At 34.4% G+C, this 23,350-nt stretch overlaps 4 protein-coding genes across 5 annotated transcripts; all 4 read left to right on the forward strand.

Annotated features, from left to right (window-relative positions):
* The first annotated feature begins 1,098 nt into the window (after positions 1–1,098).
* On the forward strand, positions 1,099–2,345 carry LOC126779660 (translocon-associated protein subunit delta). Its single transcript, XM_050503814.1, has 3 exons — positions 1,099–1,459; positions 1,715–1,871; positions 2,197–2,345. The coding sequence occupies exons 1-3, from the start codon at positions 1,211–1,213 to the stop codon at positions 2,295–2,297; spliced, it is 507 nt and encodes a 168-aa protein (XP_050359771.1). The 5' UTR covers positions 1,099–1,210; the 3' UTR covers positions 2,298–2,345.
* Positions 2,346–2,973: 628 nt separating this feature from the next.
* Positions 2,974–4,781, forward strand: LOC126779705 (cytochrome c oxidase assembly factor 4 homolog, mitochondrial). The gene is made up of 2 exons (XM_050503866.1): positions 2,974–3,153; positions 4,526–4,781. Exons 1-2 carry the CDS (start codon positions 3,055–3,057, stop codon positions 4,631–4,633), a joined length of 207 nt encoding a protein of 68 aa, XP_050359823.1. The 5' UTR covers positions 2,974–3,054; the 3' UTR covers positions 4,634–4,781.
* A 676-nt stretch (positions 4,782–5,457) lies between these two features.
* On the forward strand, positions 5,458–6,836 carry LOC126779551 (methyltransferase-like protein 17, mitochondrial). The gene has a single exon (XM_050503648.1). The coding sequence runs from the start codon at positions 5,506–5,508 to the stop codon at positions 6,817–6,819; it is 1,314 nt and encodes a 437-aa protein (XP_050359605.1). The 5' UTR covers positions 5,458–5,505; the 3' UTR covers positions 6,820–6,836.
* A 4,497-nt stretch (positions 6,837–11,333) lies between these two features.
* LOC126779565 (uncharacterized) lies at positions 11,334–23,003 on the forward strand. 2 transcript variants are annotated; one of them, XM_050503671.1, is made up of 8 exons: positions 11,334–11,404; positions 13,193–13,383; positions 15,069–15,211; positions 15,762–15,907; positions 18,333–18,451; positions 21,985–22,119; positions 22,192–22,356; positions 22,612–23,003. In XM_050503671.1, exons 1-8 carry the CDS (start codon positions 11,335–11,337, stop codon positions 22,852–22,854), a joined length of 1,212 nt encoding a protein of 403 aa, XP_050359628.1. In that variant the 5' UTR covers position 11,334; the 3' UTR covers positions 22,855–23,003. The 2 variants fall into 2 exon arrangements, with proteins under 2 accessions (XP_050359628.1, XP_050359629.1); XM_050503672.1 differs by having other exon boundaries at positions 18,336–18,451.
* Positions 23,004–23,350: the final 347 nt, after the last annotated feature.

Here is a 23,350-nt window from a genome sequence, read left to right on the forward strand (position 1 = left end):
AAGCACGAGATGAATTATAATCACAAATAAAGCACATGAAAATTCAGTGGTGCTTGCCAGGGTTTGAACCCACGATCATCGATTAAGATTCATTAAAGATATTATTATTATACAACTTACATTTTGAAATTTTTAATTATTTACTACTTATTGTTTTCTTATTTAAATTATTTTATTATATATTTTTAATGTGATAAATGAAATGAGTGCACTCGTTAACTATAATATTTACAGCTTTATTTTCAATGTTATTAATTAATATTATTTATTTATTTTTATTATTATTTTTTCTATAGAAATGTGTACAATTTTTAGTAATTTAGTATTATAAAAAATATTGTTTATGTTATAATTTGTTTATACTGTACCTTGATATGCATGTTGTGGCCGTCTTTAAATGTCGCACATTTTATGTAAGCTGAATGTGTTTGTTTTATTATTAATAAATATGTACATGTAAGTGTTGTGACTGCTGATGGTCCTTAATAAAATAAAATAAAATAAACCAGTTAATTTTAATCTAATCGTTGTCTTAAGACAATACTCAAACAGGTCTCACAGTATGACGACTGGATAAGATTCAGGCATAACAGTGCTATTCTGTAAGAAATCACTACATTACTCACCCCGTGAAATGTTGACAACTGACTGAGGACGATATGCTACATAACATACAAAATAAAGAGTATATTTATAATTTTTTTATATTTAAAATATTAAATAAAACTTCTAAAAAATGTCCAATTCAATAAAGGTACTGAGAAAATTATTGCTTTTTACAATTATTTATTTAAATATTTATTCGTCATAAAAATATTACTGAACGCATTTTTGTTCCGGTTAAATTTGGCATTCTGGCCACACGTCATCGGTGATGTTAGAGAGTGCGTTCCGAACACATAATACGTTACAAAATGTGTTGTGACAATGTATCTAAATATATTTTTTTATACCTAAATAATCAATTTTATAAACATTTAAATTGCAATTACGAATTAAAAGTATAATACAATAATTCAATAAAAACTAAAACAGTTTTAAGCTACTTTTTTTTATTATTGAGATACCTTTCACTCTACATAAGACTTCTGAATGTTGCCGTCACTTTCATTTCGAATTGCATACGACTCGATACGTGGACGGGTATCAGCGAAACATTTCTATTAAAAACACATAGTGTTAACATAAACCTCGATCAAAAGACTGCAAAATGGTCACAAAATATATTTTAACAGTTTTCGCTATTGCTATCAGCGGTTCACTGGCACAAACCTGCCAGAACCCCCAAGTTGAAGCGGCATCCTTCACGAGTCTGGATGCAACCATCGTCACACAAATAGCATATATTACAGAATTTACATTGAAATGTGATAAACCTCTGCCTGAAAACTACGCGCTGTACGCTGAGGTTGAAGGGAAACCATTGACAGCGGCGCGTATTGCCGAAAATAGATACCAGGTAAGCTTCATAAAGTCATCGACCTCAAAGAAACGTCTTAGAATATTCCAATTTTAATGTTTTTTTTTATTAGAACGCACAACAAATTGATATTTAGACGAAATTATAAAATCTTGTTGATTGAAAATGAATTGTATATTTAAATTTCTTTTATTAAAACTATTAATAAATGAATATTGCAATTACTCAATTATATTTAGATATGGGAAGCTAATATTATAAGTGATTCCAAATTAACTATTAACAAATTTAAAGGTTTCTTGGACTGAGGAGCCCTCAAAGGCACGTGCTGGTGTCCACGAAGTACTTGTTTTCGACGAAGAAGGTTGGGCATCCCTTCGCAGAGCTCGCCGCAATGACCCATCTGTTAAAGCTGCCCCACTACTGGCCATACAATTGCAGCACCCTGGAAGTGAGTATATTTGTGTATATCTTATTATTAGACAGTATTTGACTTGTTGATACGGCTTTGTGCATGCTGGTCCCAGTTATATGTGGTTATAAGAAACCTAATATCTTACTTCCCTTGGTTGATGGCACATTGACAATTTAAGGAATGGTTAATATTTCTTACAGCACCAATGTCTATTGGTGGTGATGACCACTTAGATGGTTTGCTCGTCTTTCTAACCATACTATGAAAAAAAGCTAAAATGTGTCCATATAATATCTATAAGTTATAATAGAATTGATATTATATTTTTATTCGTATTAAATGTGAACTGTCTTATTTCCAGGCTATTCCGGTCCATGGGTGAACTCCGAAGTTCTTGCAACTGTTCTTTCTATCATCATTGCATACACCGCACTCAGAAACAAAAGCAAAATTCTAGCCTAAATGTTATTATAGTTGTTTTTAATATATTTAAATTAAATCTTTAAATTTTTGAAATTTGTTTTATTATCATGAATGATTTATAAAGCCTTTTTTTTTAGGAAAATATTATATGGTTATATATTAACGAAAAGCTTTTAGGTTGAATTATGTAGAACATAGTCATGGTCTTCTAGGTGCTTAAAAAAAATCGCAATCACACACATAATGCTATGTTGATAAAATATGTTGATAAATTCAAGTAATTACTCAATTATCAAAAAACTCTTATTAAAGACATCTGTAAATTAAATTTTCCTATGCATAAACAATAAATGATTTTAAAGATTTTATGAATTAATTACAAAACGATTTAAAAGACGCTTTTACTTATCGTAAAAAATATGATGATTTTTAGATAAACTATGAATTCTGGATTTAAAAATTCGACCTGCAAATAAATAAATGAACATAGCTGATTACTTTATTAATTAAATAACAAAAATTTTGCTATTATTTAATTTTCATTTATGTATCAATATATAAAATAGATAGGGAACTTTGAATTTATTTAAGAGACCTACACGAAATGGGTAGAGGTACTGTGCAAGAAAATCGTTGACTCCATTCTACAGATAATAAATATCGAAAACTAAAATCTGTTTATTGACACTTGACAGTGACAGTTCTTGGATTTTGATTGAACTGAGGTTATGTTATTGAAAGTCCCATAATTAAAAAAAAATAGTATATTGTAATTATACGCATTTATAGACTAGAAATGACTGTAAAACCAAGAGAGAAAGTTGAAAGTGACGACGATCCAGTGGAGTCGATGTTAAAAAAGGCTGGTTGCCTGGACTTACATTATAAAGTTCAGGTTTGTTATTTTAATAATAACCATTTTTGTGCTTAAGATGTCAAAATAGGTGTCGTAATTTCTTATTTTTAAGATTATGAATCAATAAAGTGGTTAAATCGTGAAAAAGTCACCATTTTACCCTCATCCCTCCCTCTGTGGCACACCGCTGATGATACAAAGCAAAATCGCCATGCTGGGGATGGACGTTCGCTGCGACCTTAGTCCAAGGGATTACATCGAGGCTATTATAAAAGCAGCTTCACGAAAACTCGGAGTTCTAAACAAGGTGCGGCGTTTTTTCACGCCACAACAACTGTGCCTGTTATACAAAACAAAGGTACGGTCTTGCGTTGAATATTGCTCGCACCTTTGGGATGGCTCCGCTAAGTACCTAATGGAGGCCTTGGACCGGTTGCAGCGACGTGCAGTACGCATTATTGGCGACGTAAAAGTCACAAACACCCTTGAACCTTTACAATTGCGTCGCGAGATAGCAGCACTGAGCACTTTCTATCGTCTGTATCACGGCGAGTGCTCTGAGGAATTATTCTCTCTAATTCCTGCTTCCCCCTTCCTTCTTAAGTCCACGCGAGCTGGTTCTCGATGTCACCGCCTAACTGTGACATCAATTCCATCGCGCACAAAGAAATTTGGCAACTCCTTTCTTTGTCGCACTACCAAAAAATGGAATTCCTTACCAGCTCACGTGTTCCCCTCCTCTTACAACCCGGGTTCCTTCAAACGAGGCGTGAAGAGGCATCTTGCGGGCCGGCAAGGCGGGGACGGCTAGTACAGAACATTCTTCCCGACTGTACTGGCCGTCGTCGCGTTTGGACTCTACTACCACTTACCATCAGGTGGAGTAGAGTCATTTGCCATCCCGGGGCATATAAAAAAAAAAAAAAAATCTTTGTTATAATATACCTACCTTAAATCTTAGTATTATTTCAGGTTGACCTTTGCTTGTTTAAAAAAAAATTACTTCGGTCCGTTGCTGCCTTGAGCAAACTGTGTCAGCTTGAATGATAACAAATAATTCTAAATTTTCGATCAGTGACTTAATCTGATATAAAACTTTTTGTTGTAATGAACATAATAATGTGATATAGAGATCATTAACAAAATGAGTGAATGTAGGAAAATACTATTAAAATATTTTTATAATATACTTTTTTTTTGCTAACGAATCAATCACCTAAAACAGTATATTATTATGAGGTTTTTTTCAGGTTTATCTCATACTTGAGATTCCTTTCCAACTAAGATTGCTTGTCTAATGCTTCTATCTTGAATAAGGAATTTGACTAAATAAGTTTCTTGTAATAAAAATATTATTTTCTTGTAGGTACAAGAACTACAATTATGCATAATTTGTTTTTTTTCTTACCAGGAATGTATAAATACAACAAAGGATTGGAGAAAATGCCAAGGAGAAGTGAATGATTTCAGATTATGTATCACAAAGCACAAGGATGAAATGATTAGAATAAAAAATTAATGCCTATTTATATTATGATTTATGTAAATAAATATTTGTTAGTTGATGTGTTTAATACTAAAATAGTTAACTATGTAAAATATATTTTATTTAAATACATATTATTTTTAAATAAATGTAAATAATAAAATGTTAGAAATGGTTTTTTTTTCTCATAAACTTTTGATTTGGATTACATTTTTTTATTTTTTTTAGTAATTTAAAAATCCTAATTTTGTATCTAAGATTATGACTTGTATTGATAATAAAGTTATCTAAATTTATTTCTGTTAATTTAAAATTAATAAGAAAACAATTTTTAAAGGAAGATCATGACTATGACTTTTAACATTTTCAAAATAGATTTAGTGATTCAAATAATAAATAGGTTTATTTTTAATTAAATTAAAGATAAGTTATATAATATATCTTTATTCATAATATAAATTGTACATAATTTGGTTTAAACAATTTATATACTTCCAATTAAAAAAAATCTAGTATTGATGTATAATATTACGGTTCGGAAGAAACAATTCAATATATAGATATAGGGTTTATATTACATTTTGAAATTAAAACTTTGTTTTGGCGGAAAAGAATCATTCAACCGATTACATTATTTTAATAAATAATAATTTTAATAAATAATTTTAATTAAATATTTTTTATATATATCTATAGATACGCAAGCACAGATTTGTGTTAAAGTACAAATAATAGAAATATTAAAATATAGTTCTTTGTTTTTATATTAAATATATTTAATTAGTTGGCTGTACGTATTCATTCCTTATACAAATATTAAAATAAAAAAACGAATCTGTCAAAGTTCACAAAATGTTTTGATTTTGATAATTTTAGGTTATAAGTATAAGATTTTTATAAACAAAATGTTTAGAAAAATTAAGTTCTCACATTTATCTGCTATATATACAAACTATTCAACTAGAGTCGAAATCGACGCAAGCCTTCGAGAAAACTTCGACTCAAAACAATTCAAACCTCGAAATCATCCAGGTAGATCTCAATATAAAGTTGGCATAATTCCTCCAGACATTCAAAAGGCTATAAAACTTATTTTACAAGATTCAGAAGCGAAAACTTATCACGAAGATAGCCTAAAGTTAAATAATTACTTACATTCTCGCTTGCTGCCGCCAGAGGAAGATGAAATACGTGCAAAAGCTGCTAAAATACACAGCAGTGTTTCAAATAAAGTATTCTCCAAAATTGACAAGGAATTGACGCAAGAAGAGATCGAAACACAAAATAGGAAAGTAAACACTACAGTTTTTAATGTTTTAAAAAAGAATGTGTATCGATGGGGCAATATTTCATATGATAAACCTACTTGTCTTCAGTATTTAATGACGAGAGCTGCGCCTGAGTATGCGATCCTGGTACGTATATTCGACGAAATAAAAAGACGCTTACCAGATTTCAAGCCTAGAAGTTTCTTTGACTTTGGATCCGGTATTGGCACAGGGACGTGGGCGGTAAATACGTTTTGGAAGGGAGACATTTTTGAATATTTCACAGTTGACACTTCAACACATATGAATGACTTGTCTCGACTCATACTATGCCAGGGACGAGATAATGTAGAAATGCCATTTAAAGCATACTTCCAAAGACAATTTCTACCGGCATCTGCTGATTTAAAATATGACATAGTTCTATCCGCATTCTCATTATTCGAATTGCCAAACATGAAAAGTCGCTTAGAGACAATACAGAAATTGTGGAACAAAACGGAAAATTTCTTAATAATTGTTGAACATGGCACCAATGCGGGGTTCAGAGTTGTCAATGAAGCTAGAGAATTTGTTTTAAATTCAGCAAAAAAGAAAGGTTATGCATTCGCCCCATGCCCTAATGACAATGTCTGTCCGAGATACTTAGAACAAAAAACTCCATGTAATTTTCTGATGAAGTATGAATCTTTGGCCTTTGTGTCTAAGACTGAAGTTGTGGCAGATTTATTTTCATATGTAATTCTAAAGAAAGGTGATCGACCATCTGATGATGCGCAGTGGCCTAGAATAGTCAGAGCTCCAATAGTCCGATCGGGTCACACAATATGCAGATTGTGCACATCTCAAGGAGAATTGAAGGAAATTATATTCTCAAAAGGGAAATATGATCAAACGACATATAGATGTGCTAGATCGAGCAACTGGGGAGATGTTTTACCCGTTAAATAAATAATTATTACATAATATTTTAGTTTTTACTTTATTGTCCCAAGCAATGCATATATTTATAGTACTATTAACATTTTTCTTTTATTTAATTTTTAAGCATTCATATTTAAAAACACGGAATAACTTCATTGAAAAATGGCATCTAAAAAATTGGCATAACTATTTTCGGAATTTTGGAAGTGAAATTGAAGTGGAGTTAAGTAGTTAAGTGGAATATTGCTGTATTATTAATGAAGATTATATTATAATAATATAATAATAATATCCGAGGACATAATTCACACACGGCCATCTGATCCCAAACTAAGCAGAGCACGTACTATGGAAACCAGACAACTGATATATTACATATACTACTTTTCTTTTGTAGATGAGTCAGGGTGAGTCATGACAGACATGTTTATGCACACAAATGTCTGTCTTGGGTGGGAATCGAACCCACAATCTTCAGCGTGAAAGGCAAGTATCTACAAACCACGTCAATCGACCCGTCATATTAATCAAGAACTGTTTGCAGTGCATAACATAGAGGAGCTTTCAAATCACTCGGAATATTAAAATTTACGTTTTGTTTTTATCCACTCCTATTGTAATTGGAATAGACTAAACATTGATTTATTTAACAGCGCTGTCTAGTGGCAATAATCGGCATTCCATAGTCCAGTTAATGTCAACGCTATCGAATAAATAAAGAATCTCGTGTACATTATAATTAGTTGTTACGTTACAGATATTCATTATGTTATTTACACTATAATAGTTGAATAGGTTTATTGTAATGACGCAAGAATAATAAAGTACTAAGTCTTTTTTTATCGCTAAAAAACGCTTTACGCGATTCCTCCACGTGGGTACAATCAAGCCATGGGGGTATGTGGGACCCGCTGATGTCCAATACGCAAAATACGCCCCGAACATCGGAATACCCACTACAAAACCAGCGCTACTCTCTTCGTCTGTACGAGGAGCGGCACGGGATCGCTTGTGTATGTTACCGTGAATTACTTAGTCTATTCCAACCACAAGAGGAATACAGACAAATATAAACTTCGATCTTGAAGGGACACGATATCATTGGTCGAGATATTGAGTAATCAATGATATAATCTATGGATTCACGAAAAAATGGCGATTTCAATGACCACGAAGTTGTAGTATGAACTTTGGACGTTAAATTAAAGTGGTTATAACTAGTTAAGTGGAATATATTGTATTATAAATAAGGATAAATTAATCAAGAATTGATTGCAGTTGGAAGTGAGTTCACTCCCGTGCCTCGAAAAGCACGTAAAGCCGTTGGTCCTGCGCCTGAACTCTTTCCGGTCGTGTCGGATTGCCGGATTATGAAAGTTAGGGAATAGAGAGTGCATCTGTGTTCGCGCACACACTTGTGCACTATATCTCCTGCGTAGTTGGCTAATCTCTTTTGAGATTGGCCGCCGTAGCCGAAATCGGTCTGGAGGACATTATTATTATACATTAGATAAAATAAAAAATATGTGTTCTGCACACTGTATAAAAAACATATAATTAATCAAATAAACGATAATATTCTCTTATCATATTGAAAGGTGCTTATGCATCTTAGTTTCGGAATATTTTTTCTGTACACAATGTTGAAATTTCACCGCGTTTGTTTGTTTTTGATAACAACGCTCGGTATCGTTGTTTGATAAGTTAATCAGAATCTTGTATAGTTACAGATACAATTATGAATGATTTTTTTTAAGTTTATTTATTTCTTAGACCCTACTGCTTATCCTGATCTGATCTCCTGATTTGATCCTACTTAGACTTTACTGGCAAATGGATCAAGAAATGCGAGCATCACCGACCATATACATTGGTACTGTAAGAAATACAATGGTGATTTTACTTGCTAAAGTAGTTAAAAAGGCTCAAGCTTATGGCGGCAGATCTGAGTCATTTTTTTTTTAAATTATGTTATATTGAGACTAGTTACCTACCGAATACTTTTGAAGATCGATATATGTGTCAAGTGGAAGCAACTGGACACAAAAAGTGTACGTCTGCGCAGTTATTGTTGATTTAATATTGATTGTATGAAAATAAAATATTCAAAGGTAGTTTGTTTCACAAAATATAGTCTCAAAATTGCGCAGCGCCTAAATTGACAGCCCGCTAATTTTCGTGTCACAAATGTCAAAATCGATCTCAAGTCCAGACCGGTATATCGAATCAGTTATGTTTGAAGCGACCTATTTACATATAAGTATACATGTATAGCTTCCAACACAATAAAATATTATTACTCGTTAATATTTAAATTAATTAGAGCATTTTATTAAATATATTCTTTTATTATGCTAATGGTATTGTACAGTTGTAAGCGATTCATCTTAAAAATAAAGCGACCGCTACCATTGGTTTTATTTTATAATATATAGTTATGATTTTTTTAGAGAAAAAAATTATTAAATAAGTCAAGTTTTTATAGAATAATAATAATTTTTAGGTTTTATCTGTTTCGTAATAAATTAAACGTGTACTGTTCACGTTGGTTATAGTAAGTAATTAAAATGTTTTCTTTTTTATTAGTTCTTTTAAGAACTGAATTTTTTTCAAATTTAATTGAAGGATACAATGTTTGTTTTTTTTTTTTTTATTCGCCGGGAGGGCAAATGACTCTACTCCACCTGATGGTAAGTGGTAGTAGAGTCCAAACGCGACGACGGCCAGTACAGACGGGAAAAACGTTCTGCACTAGCCACCTTCGCCTTGCCGGCCCGCAAGATGCCTCTTCACGCCTCGTTTGAAGGAACCCGAGTTGTAAGAGGAGGGGAACACGTGAGCTGGTAAGGAATTCCATTTTTTGGAAGTGCGACAAAGAAAGGAGTTGCCAAATTTCTTTGTTCGCGATGGAATTGATGTCACAGTTAGGCGGTGACATCGAGAACCAGCTCGCGTGGACTTAAGAAGGAAGGGGGAAGCGGGAATTAGAGATATATAGATTGTTTATATAACAAGGATATTAAATAACAAATGTGATAAATAATATTATGTGTCATAAGTATTTCCTTTTTATCTATCTTGGGTTTTAAGCACAATGACAAACAACAAATTATTTTGTATTAAACGTAATTACTTCGATAAATACTTAAATTACTATTACTACTAATTATTATATTAGCCGTTGGGCACGAATGTTAAGAAATTATTTATCAATCAATCTTCTTCTCGGTCGTTTACTTCATTGCTGAAGGTCGTGTCCACTCTGATCTAGGGTCTGGGTGACGATATTTGTGAATTTTCTCCAGTCCTTCCTGTCCTCAGCTTTTCTTAGGGCTGTGGTCACTTGGTCGGTCAGTAGTGAGCCGAGATACAAAAACCCTGAGACAAATTCAAGGTCACTATTAAAACTTTAGTCTTTTCTCTATTGACTGTTAGACCAACCTACTCGCTTTGGACTCTTCTGAAGAGTTCGCCAAGTTTTTCTTTGGATGACGCGATTAGAGTGGTATCATCTGCATATCGAAGGTTGCTAATCTTAGTCCCGCCTATCGAAATGCTGCCCTGCCAGTCATCTAAAGCCCTTCTCATGATGAAGTCCCCGTAGATGTTAAAAAGGAGGGGGGATAGGATGTAGCCTTGCCGTACCCCTTTCTCCGGTTTGAAAGGTCCCGATATCACGTTATTGACTCTCTCAACAGTTTCACTCAATTAATACTGCCAGGTGCTTGGGAACTCCCATCTCTATTAAGATTTTCCAGAGACAGTCCCAACGTACGCAGTCAAAAACCTTGGAGTAGTCAATGAAGCACATCAGTGTTGGCTTGCAAAATTTTTGTATGTATGTATTAATTGTCATTTAGCTTACTGACTTAACTGGGGGCCTATTTTTGAGCGCATCTACTCATCACCTTATGTAGGAGGGTTTGCCCATACTCGCCGCGCTGGGCAGGCGTGTTGGCGAGCGCAGTAGGGGGTTAAGATGGTTACGAGGGGGAACGCTGCTGCCCTTAAGAAGGTGGCGGGCGCCGACTGCATGTGGAAGGCGGAGGCCTATGTTCAGTAGTGGACGATGATTGGCTGTTGATTACTGACATAGGCCAATTCCTATGAGTGTGATCAAGATCATATGGATATATATAATTTATGAAAGATATAGAGGAGAGATCATAGACAATTTTTAGTACTTCTTGTAGTTTTGACATATTCCTAACATAGTTGTAAACCGATTCAATTCCAACAGACAGAACAAGCATTAAAGCAAAACGTGAAAACGAAACGTAACGAGTAATCGCGTTTCTTCAGCGATAGCAAAAAGGCATAAGGCAAAGGTAGCATATTTGTTTGTAGCCGTCAAGAAACCAGGCGAAATCTTTTATAACATAGTATACCCGTATCAACCGAAAATAATATTATGCTGTACCGATTAACCGATACAATTACTCGAATAAGTCTAAACTCTATCGTGAACCAATAGTAGGGGATACACCGTTATTACCCAACACCCACAAGTTTATACAGCTCAGTGTGTTTTCAATACCAATCATGTGCAGGTTAAAAGTGTTTGTTTTTTTAATTTTATTTGTTACAAAAATTTGCGACGAAGTCGACGGCGGTAATATACTTTTTATTATTTTTGTGTTAACTTAGATGTTGTATTGATTTCACAGTTGCCATCTTGTTTTCTTTTTTAGTTTACGTTCAAGAATTGCCATGACGATTTTGGTGCATAATAATTAAAAAAAAATTAAATGCAATGACATAAATGTATTATTCATTGTTTTTTTTTAATTTGACATACATATTGCTTTATTATAACTTAAATAGAGCCATAACTATAAATTATTACCAATAAATAATACCTTATTGTATTTTATAATTAAACTCAAATTATATACACATTTTATATAATTATTCAGATAATTATTGATAAGTTATAATATAAGTTTTATCGTACCTAAGTTTAAATAATATTAAAACATTAAAAAGTAACTAAATTAATTATGTCTGTATGCATATTTATTTTAATGAGGTCAGCAATTACGGTAAAACAAGTCTTTGTTTGATCAATATTAAAAAAATATTAAACAGAATTGAACGCTAATTTTTTTTCTTTTGAACATTAACATTTATTTATTTTTTTTAACATAAAAACCAGCAAAAACCGAGGATTCGCTGGCAAATATGCCATTTTAACGTATGTACATAATGTTTTTTGAATTATACATATTATTAGATAAATGTAACAACAATTATTAATAATAGCAAATTAACGTGTAAAAGTATCTCTTTCGGTTTAATTATTAAGGGAAAAAATAAATAAATGAATCTATGTTAGCCTAGCCTGCGAATGTCCCACTGTTGGGCTAAGGCATCCTTTTTGAGGAGAAGTTTTGGAGCTCATTCCATTACGCTGCTTCAATGCGGGTTGGTGGAATACACACGTGACAGAATTTCATTGATATTTAATATGCAGGTTTCCTTACGGTGTTTGCCTTCACCGTCAAGCACGGGCTGAATTATAAACACAAATTAAGCACGTGAAAATTAATTGGTGCACGAAATGAATTATAATCACAAATTAAGCACATGAAAATTCAGTGGTGCTTGCCCGGGTTTGAACCAACGATCATCGGTTAAGATTCACGCGTTCTAACCACTAGTCCATCTCTACTTGTGTAGTGTAAATTGTAATGTAGTGTTATAATAACACACATAAAATAGCACAAGAGATTTATTGTTTATTATTCTAAATCCTTTCAATTGTAATAAATTTCAGACTTAATATGTAATTAATCCCTAAATTTAATTTCAAGACTCGTCTTAATTAATCTTAACCGATGATCGTGGGTTCAAACCCGGGCAAGCACCACTGAATTTTCATGTGCTTAATTTGTGATTATAATTCATTTCGTGCTTGACGGTGAAGGAAAACATCGTGAGGAAACCTGCATGTGTCTAATTTCACTGAAATTCTGCCACATGTGTATTCCACCAACCCGCACTGGAGCAGCGTGGTGGAATAAGCTCCAAACCTTCTCCTCAAAAAGAGGAGAGGAGGCCTTTAGCCCAGCAGTGGGACATTCACAGGCTGTTACGGTTACTCGTCTCCGTGAGCATAGTTTGTCAGAAAGTTCTCAGTTCTTGTGCTCTTATGACATATATATTAAACTATTATTCATATGTTTATATTTTATATATTATAGCTCCGTATTTATTTTGTTGATATTATATTTGTATGTATGTATATTTTTGATTACTAATTACAGCCTTCACGGATTTCTGCCTAAAGGTTGACTGGCTGATAATGCCTTAAGCCATTAAGTCCGCCTCTTGTTCCAACTTCATATGTGGTGGTCAATAAAATTTTAAATAAATTAATAATTTGTTTTATTTTTTTCAGTTTGTAAGTTATCATTGAAAAATGATTTCGGAAGTCCATCGCCCGTGTATTTACACAATGGCGACTTTTTGGCGCCAACAAACACGTCAGGCGACATATTGTTGAGACGTTCAGAAACTATTCATGTAGCTTGTCCGGGGAAAAATAAATTCATTGTTTTGGGAAAGAACAATACAGATTTCAATCTTTTTGTAAGTAGATTATTTAATAAGAACAAATTAAAAGCTTAATTTTTTTTTTCTGAAAATTCGTACATTTGGATTGCCTCCATTTTCTCTCTTAGATATTTTAAATCTATCAAATTACCAGCTTTGCTATCGCCAAAAAATACTTCCTATTAATGTTCACCAGGCGAGTTAGCCAGTGTAACTATAGGGATAAGAGACATAACATTTTGGATATTGTAGTTGGTGGCACACGATGGTGACGAGGTACTTCGTATTATATTGAGCAAGACCAAAGATAAACAAGAAGAAAGAGCAATAGTTAGGCCTTATACCTTTTGTCCTCTTCCACAATATTAGTTGCTGTTTTTTGTACATAAGGAGAAAAAGTATAACGTTATCAATTCTGTCTAAGAGAGAAAAATCTTATAAACTAGGATCTACTCGTAAATATAAATAGCGAAAGGCTAAGAAAAAACAGCTTAGTACCTTTTACCTCCGTCAACAATTTTTTTTTAATTTTTTTTTTTGTTTGATAGCTATTTACGTGATTTAGGGTAATCAATAAAAAAAATTGGAAATAAAGAGTTGAAAGAAAAGATATTCGATATATGCAATTTCATACAAAGTGATTTCTTCAGATTTTTAATAACAATTATGTTCGAATTTCTACCACATGGATATTACTAGATTTATTAAAAAAATGTATTTTTTTTGTTACCTTCTTTAGAAGTTATCGATGACTTTGTTTCTTTGTTGTCTCTTTAAAGTCAGGGCCAATAAAATAAACAAAAACATAGCACTAATGAGTATTAGGTAGCCGTTAGAGTCCAATAGAGCAATTTACAGTCAACATAATTGAACAGAGACTGCAATATTACTTCTATTTATCAAGAAGGTAGGTTATTTCTTATTCCAATACGCTGCTCCAGTGAGAAGTTGGTTTAGCTGATTCCAATGGATGGGGTGAATAGATAAATAAACAATTTTGACTTGCGTGGATACGCTGGCAGTATCTCATATCAAGAATACGTCTCGTAAGGCCAAATAATAAGCTGCTCAAATACTCAAGCGCCGCAAATATTCACTTTTATCCAACGAATATGAATTTGCGGGGCTTGGTTTTGAAACATTGGGTACATGGTCGTCCGATACAAAAAGAATCATAAAAGATATTTCTAAGAAACTGGTCCATTTCTGGCGACCCAAGAGGCGCTTATTTAGCCCAAAGGCTGAGTCTAGCGGCGCAGAGGCAATAGTGCCACCGTCTTGGGTACAATGCCACAGAACAATCTTTTAGACGGCGTGTTTTTGCTTCAAATTTGTAATGTGTATTTTGCTCTTTTTATTTTAAATTTGTATTTTATAAAAATGTCTGTACATAAAATAAATGATTATCAATTTGACCTTGAATTGAGAAAAAATTATTGATCTTAATCTAAATAATCTCGTTTTGAATTTTGGCAAAGTTATCGGAACTTTTGAGGTAAAATTAGTGCAAGTATGTAGTTAGTGGTGCTGTATTATATATATGAATCAAGAACTGTTTGTAGTGCATAATATAGCAGAGCTATTAGATAATCACAGGAATTATATAAATTTAAGGTTTGTTTATCTTAACTTTTCTCGCGTTTGGAATTGATTCGTAGGGACTAAAGTTTAATAAATTTCAGCCCCTAACAAACGCTCCTTATATATAATCATATTTTTAGACCGTAAAATGCGTGAAAGATCAAACGTTCCAAGGGACTAAGTCTGCGTGGGTTGGTAACTTCAGCGAGATCAAATGCAACGCACCACCCTGGTTCAACACCGAAGAGATCGGCGACTGCTATGAGGGATATAAATTTTACAAGTACGTATATGGTTAACTATTTTTCGCCCGCGGCTTCATCTGCGTTTTAGGGGGGTTTAGATAAGGTATTAGTTATAGAAAGCCTAGCCTATGTTCTTCCTTAGGGTTCAAACTTGCTACATAGCAGATTTCATCAAAATTCGTTATGGCTTAGCCGTGAAAGTTAATGATCCATTGCTGGGCTAAGGTCTCTTCTCCGTTTAAAAAGATGTCTTAGGGAGAGGAGATTTATAAAAAAAATATATTCATACCAAATTTCATCAAAATCAGAACAGTGGTTATCTTACACCAGCCCCCCCACACTCAGACGCGGCGGCGGAGACGAGTGTTATAAATTAGTTGAAATAAATTCAATATTTGTATGTACTTAGAATATGAATTGTTTATTTATTAATTTTTTTTCTGTATTAGCAATTGTATTAAAATTATTATAAGTGTGCAAAATAAGATAACGGATTTAAATAAACCGTTGAGATTAATTTGTGTCTATAAGTAATCTAGAGTTTAATGGTTTTTGTAATTTTACTTTTTTTATTTATATTTATTGTAGAGTTGGATACGTGATAGATAATGCTTTCTACACAACGTACGAAGCTTGTTTCAATAAGCACCTCCTACACACAGCATATGTGAAGCATAAAATACAACCGAAATATACATATTCGCAATCAGGCGGTAGGCGACCACATTTCATTGGTAAATACATGTTCTATATACAGTTATTTGTAAAACATTAATAACCTCGCAAAAGAACCAGACATGAAAGTCATATAACAACAGTGTCGCTTATGATGTTAATAATATAGTCCTGGGATGTTATTGGTGTGGTTCCATTCCACTGGTGGTAGGGCTTCGCGCAAGCTCGTCTGTGTAGGTACCACCCATTCATCAGATATTCTACCGCAAAACAGCAGTACTCGGTATTGTTGTGTTCCGGTTTAAAGGGTGAGAGAGCCAGTGTAATTACAGGTACAAGGGACATAACATCTTAGTTCCCAAGGTTGGTGGCGCATTGGCGAAGTAAGCTATGGTTAACATTTCTTACAATGCCAATGTCTATGAGCGTTGGTGACCACTTACGATCACGTGGCCCATATGCTCAAAAAAAAAGTGTTTTAGAAGTAACCTTGTTTGTTTATGTAATCATTTTAAATTTTATTTTTTGTTGAAACCAAAGAAAGTAAATAATTCATTCTTTTCACAATGTAGTTTTGTTAACTTTGCATATTAATTTATAACCTTTTTACAACATATTTGGTAATTTTAATAGATTTTCTCTATGGATAGAAGAGATAAGAAGTACTTTTGTGTATAAAAAGTATTCCTATAAATGTATGAAGTTTAAATAGCGCTGCTGGAGCGAGAGGGTGTTTGAAGAACAGCACTATTACACTGTAGAGTAAAACGGAACTAGAAAGAGAAGACCTACAAAAGGGGCTATTTTAAATTGTATCTGTTAATCACCTTTATAAATAACAATAACAATATCCCGGGACATTATTCACATACGGTCATCTGATCCCAAACTAAGCAGAGCTCGTACTATGGAAACCAGACAACTGATATACTACATATACTATTTTTCTTTTCTAAATACATACTTATATAGATAATTACATCCAGACTCAGGACAAACAGACATGTTCATGCACACAAATGTATGTCCTGGGTGGGAATCGAACCCACGACCTTTGGCATGAAAGGCAAGTAACTACCAACCACACCAACCAGCTCGATAAATACTATTAGATAAATGTAAATTTTAATTAATAGCCTACCTACAGTAGCGACATACTGGCGATTTAAAGGCGCTTTCATAACACTTACTACATACATTTCAGTGGACACTTATTATAGTTATATAAATAATATGTCATTACCTCTACTTTTTCAAGCGCGGATGATGCGCAATACATGGCTCTACATAGCCATTTAGCCTTTCCCTGCCAACACCACTCCCTTCACCTATTGTTGATCAACCAATCCCTTTGGAGAAACAGGCCGATAAGCCGACGGGAGAGAGGGGTCCGGACAGCAGTCTCCACTCTTGGTAGGTCGATATATTTAACACCGCTGCGGTGCAGAAGGCAAGGGGAAACCACTGCACTATTCCTCCCATGGAATCCACTTATGAAAGGACAAACTAGACAGAGAGTCTTGGCATATGATCCGGCCACCACCCGGCGCCAGGCGGATCCCAGGCCGCAAGGTGTGAAATATGCTACTGGCCGTACCGATTGAATCACCAGGCACGGTGCGGAGTAAATGCTACTGGTAACGATAACCAGCAAAACTACCATCTCAAAGTCTACAATAATATAAAACTGGCACATGGAACGTCCGAGGCATGATTACGAAGGGCAAAACGAAGAAAATAGACCAGGAACAAGGGAACTATCAAGTAGACATTATGGCACTTACGGAATCACACGTGATTTGCGGATCACCTTGTGGCCATACAATATACTACTCGGGCCCTGAAAACGAAAGCCGCAACGGAGTTGCCCTATCTGTTTCCAATAAAGTAAATAAGGCAGTCATAGGGTACAACCCTACAATAGGGTACAACACAAGTGACCACAACCCTGAGGAAAGTTGAGGACAGGACGGACTGGAGAAAATTTACAGAGATCGTGACCCAGACCCTAGATCAGAGTGGACACGACCTTTAGCTATGAAGAAAACGACCGGGAAGAAGACCTCTACTCTCCATAGTTTTTTTTGTCTTCGACCTGCCGTAATATAATTCGAATCTTGAATTCATTTTAAACTTTAGTAATGTTTTCTTAATATCCTGTATATTAGTAAAATAATAATATTAAATAACGACGATAATCCCTCATTGCTTATTATTGTTCTATGTCTTTTGTCTTGTTTATTTTTTTATTCTCACAGAGTTATCTGACACAGACCAAACTCACACGTAGCTTTGTGCCTATGCTTGTGGCGTACTGTCAAGTGTCAATACTAAGATGTTAAGATGAAACCATAGACGATTTACTATTTTTAAAGATTTGACATATTCCTACCATATTGTAGACATTGAGAAGCATCCATATAATATAATCATTGCAATCATTATAATATAATCAATCATTATAATATAATCATTTTTTCACAGAAGGAGATTTATTCGGTAAAACGAAAATGAATAAATTGTATGCAAATGAAAATCAAAAGAGAAGAATTAGAGAAATATTCGGCAATGGGAAGGCAGAGCAATATATTACTAAAATTCAGGTATTTGCTCTTAATTCTGTACTTATACTATAAATGCGAAAGTCTATCTATCTCTAACGCTGTCACGGCTAGAACACTGAACTGATTTTGATAATTTTTTTTATAAAGCAAGGTTAAATCCCAAGAAAGACCATAGGACTGCTTTTTTTGTGACGAACCCGTTTTCCAACACCAAGATCTCCCCTAGGTGAGAGGGGGCTTACCTGCGGGCGAATAAATAGTAATAAATATTTTCTATAATTTGTTTATGAAGTTGTTAAGAAATAATCGCAAGACCTCCCCGAACATCGAGCGCTACCAAGAAATACCATACCGTGAGAAATAATCACACCATGCATTCCTTGAAGCTAGCACCTGTTGCCAGCGTCGCTGCTTTGTTTCGCAAGACCTCCCGAACATCGAGTGCTACCAAGAATTGCCATACCGTGGGGACCATTCAGTGATTCACCGATTTCGTTATAAATATGTAATTCAGACTACAGATCTTCACTTTTTGTTCTGACATCGAACAGACTGTCACGTATTAGAAATTAGAAATAATTAATTGTTAAATTTAATTACTTAAATAAACGTATAAGTTAAATTCGTTCGGTTTCATTCTGCATCCTCAACGGCAGCCCTACGTAATTGGCGCAGTCGGTAGGATGCTCGCGGAACGTTTCGCGTAGAAGATTTCCGTAATCGTGTGAAGCCCCGCCGTAGCTTGTCTAGCTGCTGCATCCAGAGCATCCGAATCTACGAGTAGTGCTGCACCAGAGGTATCCAGACATCGATAACGCAGAGAGACCGAAACATGTTCATGTGAGTACACTAGATTCTTTTTAGTGGTTGCTCAATCCTAGCCTAACTAACCTGTTAATAAAATTTGCCAAGATTTTTCATTTAAGAAAATCGAAGGAACCTAGGATAGTTATTAGTAGTAGGCAAACTTTCGTAGATAATAGAAGAGATATTAGTTTAAGTAGTATAGAAGAACAAACGGAAATGTCTGAGTTAGACACCATTTATAAAGCCTTAAGGTTGGTACCCGAGTTCGACGGGAACCCAAATGTACTTACTAGATTTTTAAAATTATGTGACCAATTGGTAGGACAGTTTTGTAGTGATAGTAGTAGTGAATTAAGTAGGTGTGCTCTTCTCAACGGAATTCTTAACAAAGTAAACAGGCTCTGCTGCTCGCTTAATTAATTCTAATGGGATTCCATCCGACTGGCAAGGCATTCGAACTGCTTTAGTGAACAACTTCGCGGACCAACGAGATGAGACCGCTCTATATAACGATTTAGCTATTTTATCGCAAGGTTCTAGCACCGCGCAGGAGTATTATGAGCGTTGCCAGAATCTATACAGTACTATAATGACCTATGTAAACCTGCATGATACCCTTGAGACCACCATTAATGCTAAACGAGATCTTTATCGTAAATTAACGCTTCAAGCGTATTTGCGAGGTTTGAATGCAACGTATGCGCGATCCTAAGGGATCGCGCATACGTTGCATGCGCCCTGAGACCATCGAAAAGGCATTAGAATTCGTACACGAGGAGATGAATACTATGTACCTACAAAATCGGAACCAAAGATTACCTGACAAAAAATCTATAAATTCTATGTCCGTACCAAATAATTTTGTAAGTGCCTATAAAATGCCTAACCAACAGTTTTCAATGCCCGCGCCTAAACCTTTTAACTTTAATATACCTGGCCCTTCACGCCCTCATTTCGTTCCACCATCTACACCGCAATGGAGACAGAATCTGTATCAACCCCGCCAATTCGGTCCAACACGTACGCAACAAATTTTTAGATCGTCAACGCCAAATTATAACCCTCAACAAAATAACTTTCAAATAGGTTCACGTCTTAACCACCAAGCTGTTAATCAACCACGTCCTATGAGTGGAGTAAGCCATTATGTTACAAGACCATTGCCGCCTACACAACCAGCAATTACAGGACATAACTGGGCAAAATCCGGGAACCCACCCCCTACGAACTACTTTAAATCTAAAGAAGTAAATTACAATAGTTTCATTGACAATTCTATATACGATGAATATGCCGATTATTACGATCCATTATTCCGTTCTCGATTACGACACTTATATAGTTATGTTAAATAAACTAAAAGGTTTATACAATTCAAATGTAGTGCTAGATATTAATTTTAGGGAATATTTAGATCTATTAAGATTAGGATATTATTATAAAGATAATGATATAATCTTGGTAATTAAGTTTCCAATCATGAATCCCAATAACTACATCCTTTACAAATTGTCCTTAGCCCCTAATAGTAATGATAAAATTATAATCCCTACCTATCCATACGTAGCAATTCACAAGAAAGATCTACTGTATATAGAGACAGAATGTCCGAAGTACAGTCACGGTCATCTTTGCGAGGACAACTTAAACCGACACTATGGAGAGCAAACGAGCTGCATTCAACATCTTATACTCCAGCAACATATCCATGAAATCTGTCGGGTTACTCCAGTAATCTTATCTTCTCAAGCCATGGAACAATTGGATGATCGTCACTATGTTCTGAGCTTTCCCAACTTAACGAAAGTTCATTTAACCTGTTCTCAAGATCAATACAAAAACCTTCTCGGAAGCTATCTAGCTGAAATACCTAAAGGGTGTGCTCTACAAACGTCCATCTTCACCATCACTAACCACCATGATCAAGTAAAAGGACAAGTTTTGAAAATGTTGAATATAGAATATAGTAATGAAGATCCATACAAAGCGACAGCGAAGAACATCTTGAAATTGAACAGTATAGATTTGACTCACTTACATTCAACCAATACCAGGATTGCCTCTCAAGAACCAGTGACTTTGGAATTGTCGAACTTAGACACGCTCTATCACACGACTATACCTGTCTACCTACTCATCGGTGCATCAGTACTCACTATTAGCATCGTCCTTATTCGTCGCAAATGTATGCTTTCAAAGAATACTAACCAGAAGGAAAATGAGGCAACCAGAACACAAGAAGTCCAGGACAGCCCCAGAGATCCTATGTCTCTATCAGCACTATTTTCGACAAAAGTCTCCAAATAGCTGCTGATCCTGCGGAGGGAGTTGTTAAGAAATAATCGCAAGACCTCCCCGAACATCGAGCGCTACCAAGAAATACCATACCGTGAGAAATAATCACACCATGCATTCCTTGAAGCTAGCACCTGTTGCCAGCGTCGCTGCTTTGTTTCGCAAGACCTCCCGAACATCGAGTGCTACCAAGAATTGCCATACCGTGGGGACCATTCAGTGATTCACCGATTTCGTTATAAATATGTAATTCAGACTACAGATCTTCACTTTTTGTTCTGACATCGAACAGACTGTCACGTATTAGAAATTAGAAATAATTAATTGTTAAATTTAATTACTTAAATAAACGTATAAGTTAAATTCGTTCGGTTTCATTCTGCATCCTCAACGGCAGCCCTACGTAATTAAGTATTATGTTTTAATTATCCAACCAAAATATGAATGTTTATTTTATAATTGTCTATCAGTATTTAAGTCGCGGTCACCTCGCTCCGCGCGGGGATTTCCCGCTGCATGCCCAGCAACGCGCGTCCTTCCACTACATCAACGCGGCGCCGCAATGGATGCGCGGCAACGCGGGTGACTGGGCGGCTTTAGAGGACGTTCGTATTTTGCTCATTTTAATAGCTTAGGCATATAGAGTCGTATATTTCTAAATAACCCTTAATTTCCAGGCGGTTCGTCGTCGCGCAATACGTTCAGAAACGATGCTGCACGTATACACAGGCACACTCGGAGTGACTACACTCTCTGATGAAAATTCCACATACAAGGATTTTTACCTAGACGTCGACGAAAACAATAACGGTATCCTCCCCGTGCCTTTGTATTTTTTCAAGGTATGTATAATTGTATACTTATAATTTATTTTTCTATTGAGATTTATTTTGTCTTTTTTTTTACATTTTTTGTTTAACCACTTTAAAATGAATCCTTCGACCAATTTTACTTCAAATAATAAACATAATATCAATAGAAAAATCGGCCTTAAGACACCATGAATTCGTTCATACTATCATCGTGTTTATCAATATTATTAAATACTTCTCGTCGTAATTGATAATGAATAAAAACTTAATATTTTAAATTTTCAGGTAATTTATGACCCCAGAGAGAAGACAGCTGCAGTATTTGTGTCAATTAACTCTTCCTATTACAATCAAACAATGACAGATAAACTAACGTTTTGTAATGATATTTGTGAACACAATTCTAAATATTCCTGGTTAAAATGGCGCTCGAATGACGGGACTCACAGTTTCTGCTGTTCTTATGAAGAATTTGTTAATAAATATAACGTTTTACCAAAATTAAAAGTTCAAGGCTTATTTTTTTAAGAAAATTAATATATAAAAATAATTAAGACTAAAAGCTAGTATATAAATGTTATAATGCAGTTCTGTAATTATTTTACGATTACGATACGATTATATTGTTACGTTGCTTCTGTGACAACGAATTCTTTTTTATTTGACATTGACAACAAACACGTGCTTTCCTAATTTTTTATAAAAGTTTAGAAATAGTAAAATCGTTTTTTTTTTTTTTAATTAATAAAATATATGTTATTTATTAAAAAAGTAAAGCTTAAAAAAATAGCACACCGTTTTTGTATAGTCAAATGAATTTCTCTAGTATTTGTAAGAAATACTAAATACATCTTATATTATTTATTTCTTAGTAATACTTAAAATCGTAATTGATATTTACTATTTACACACAATAAACGATGCTATAATTTTGTTGAATAGTTTGAATATTTTACTTATTCGATAGCGTTGACATTAAAACTGAGATTTGTGTGGAGGGAAAACAGCGCCATCTGGTGACAAT

Source organism: Nymphalis io, chromosome 29 (genome assembly GCF_905147045.1).
Source record: "Nymphalis io chromosome 29, ilAglIoxx1.1, whole genome shotgun sequence".
Lineage (NCBI taxonomy): Eukaryota > Metazoa > Arthropoda > Insecta > Lepidoptera > Nymphalidae > Nymphalis > Nymphalis io.

Coding starts and splice junctions, on each gene's coding strand:
- LOC126779660 (XM_050503814.1), top strand. CDS start 1,211: ATGGTCACAAAATATATTTTAACAGTTTTCGCTATTGCTATCAGCGGT. Junction 1,460..1,714: donor TTGCCGAAAATAGATACCAG/GTAAGCTTCATA, acceptor ACAAATTTAAAG/GTTTCTTGGACTGAGGAGCC. Junction 1,872..2,196: donor ACAATTGCAGCACCCTGGAA/GTGAGTATATTT, acceptor TCTTATTTCCAG/GCTATTCCGGTCCATGGGTG.
- LOC126779705 (XM_050503866.1), top strand. CDS start 3,055: ATGACTGTAAAACCAAGAGAGAAAGTTGAAAGTGACGACGATCCAGTG. Junction 3,154..4,525: donor ACTTACATTATAAAGTTCAG/GTTTGTTATTTT, acceptor TTTTCTTACCAG/GAATGTATAAATACAACAAA.
- LOC126779551 (XM_050503648.1), top strand. CDS start 5,506: ATGTTTAGAAAAATTAAGTTCTCACATTTATCTGCTATATATACAAAC.
- LOC126779565 (XM_050503671.1), top strand. CDS start 11,335: ATGTGCAGGTTAAAAGTGTTTGTTTTTTTAATTTTATTTGTTACAAAA. Junction 13,384..15,068: donor ATACAGATTTCAATCTTTTT/GTAAGTAGATTA, acceptor TCATATTTTTAG/ACCGTAAAATGCGTGAAAGA. Junction 15,212..15,761: donor GAGGGATATAAATTTTACAA/GTACGTATATGG, acceptor TATTTATTGTAG/AGTTGGATACGTGATAGATA.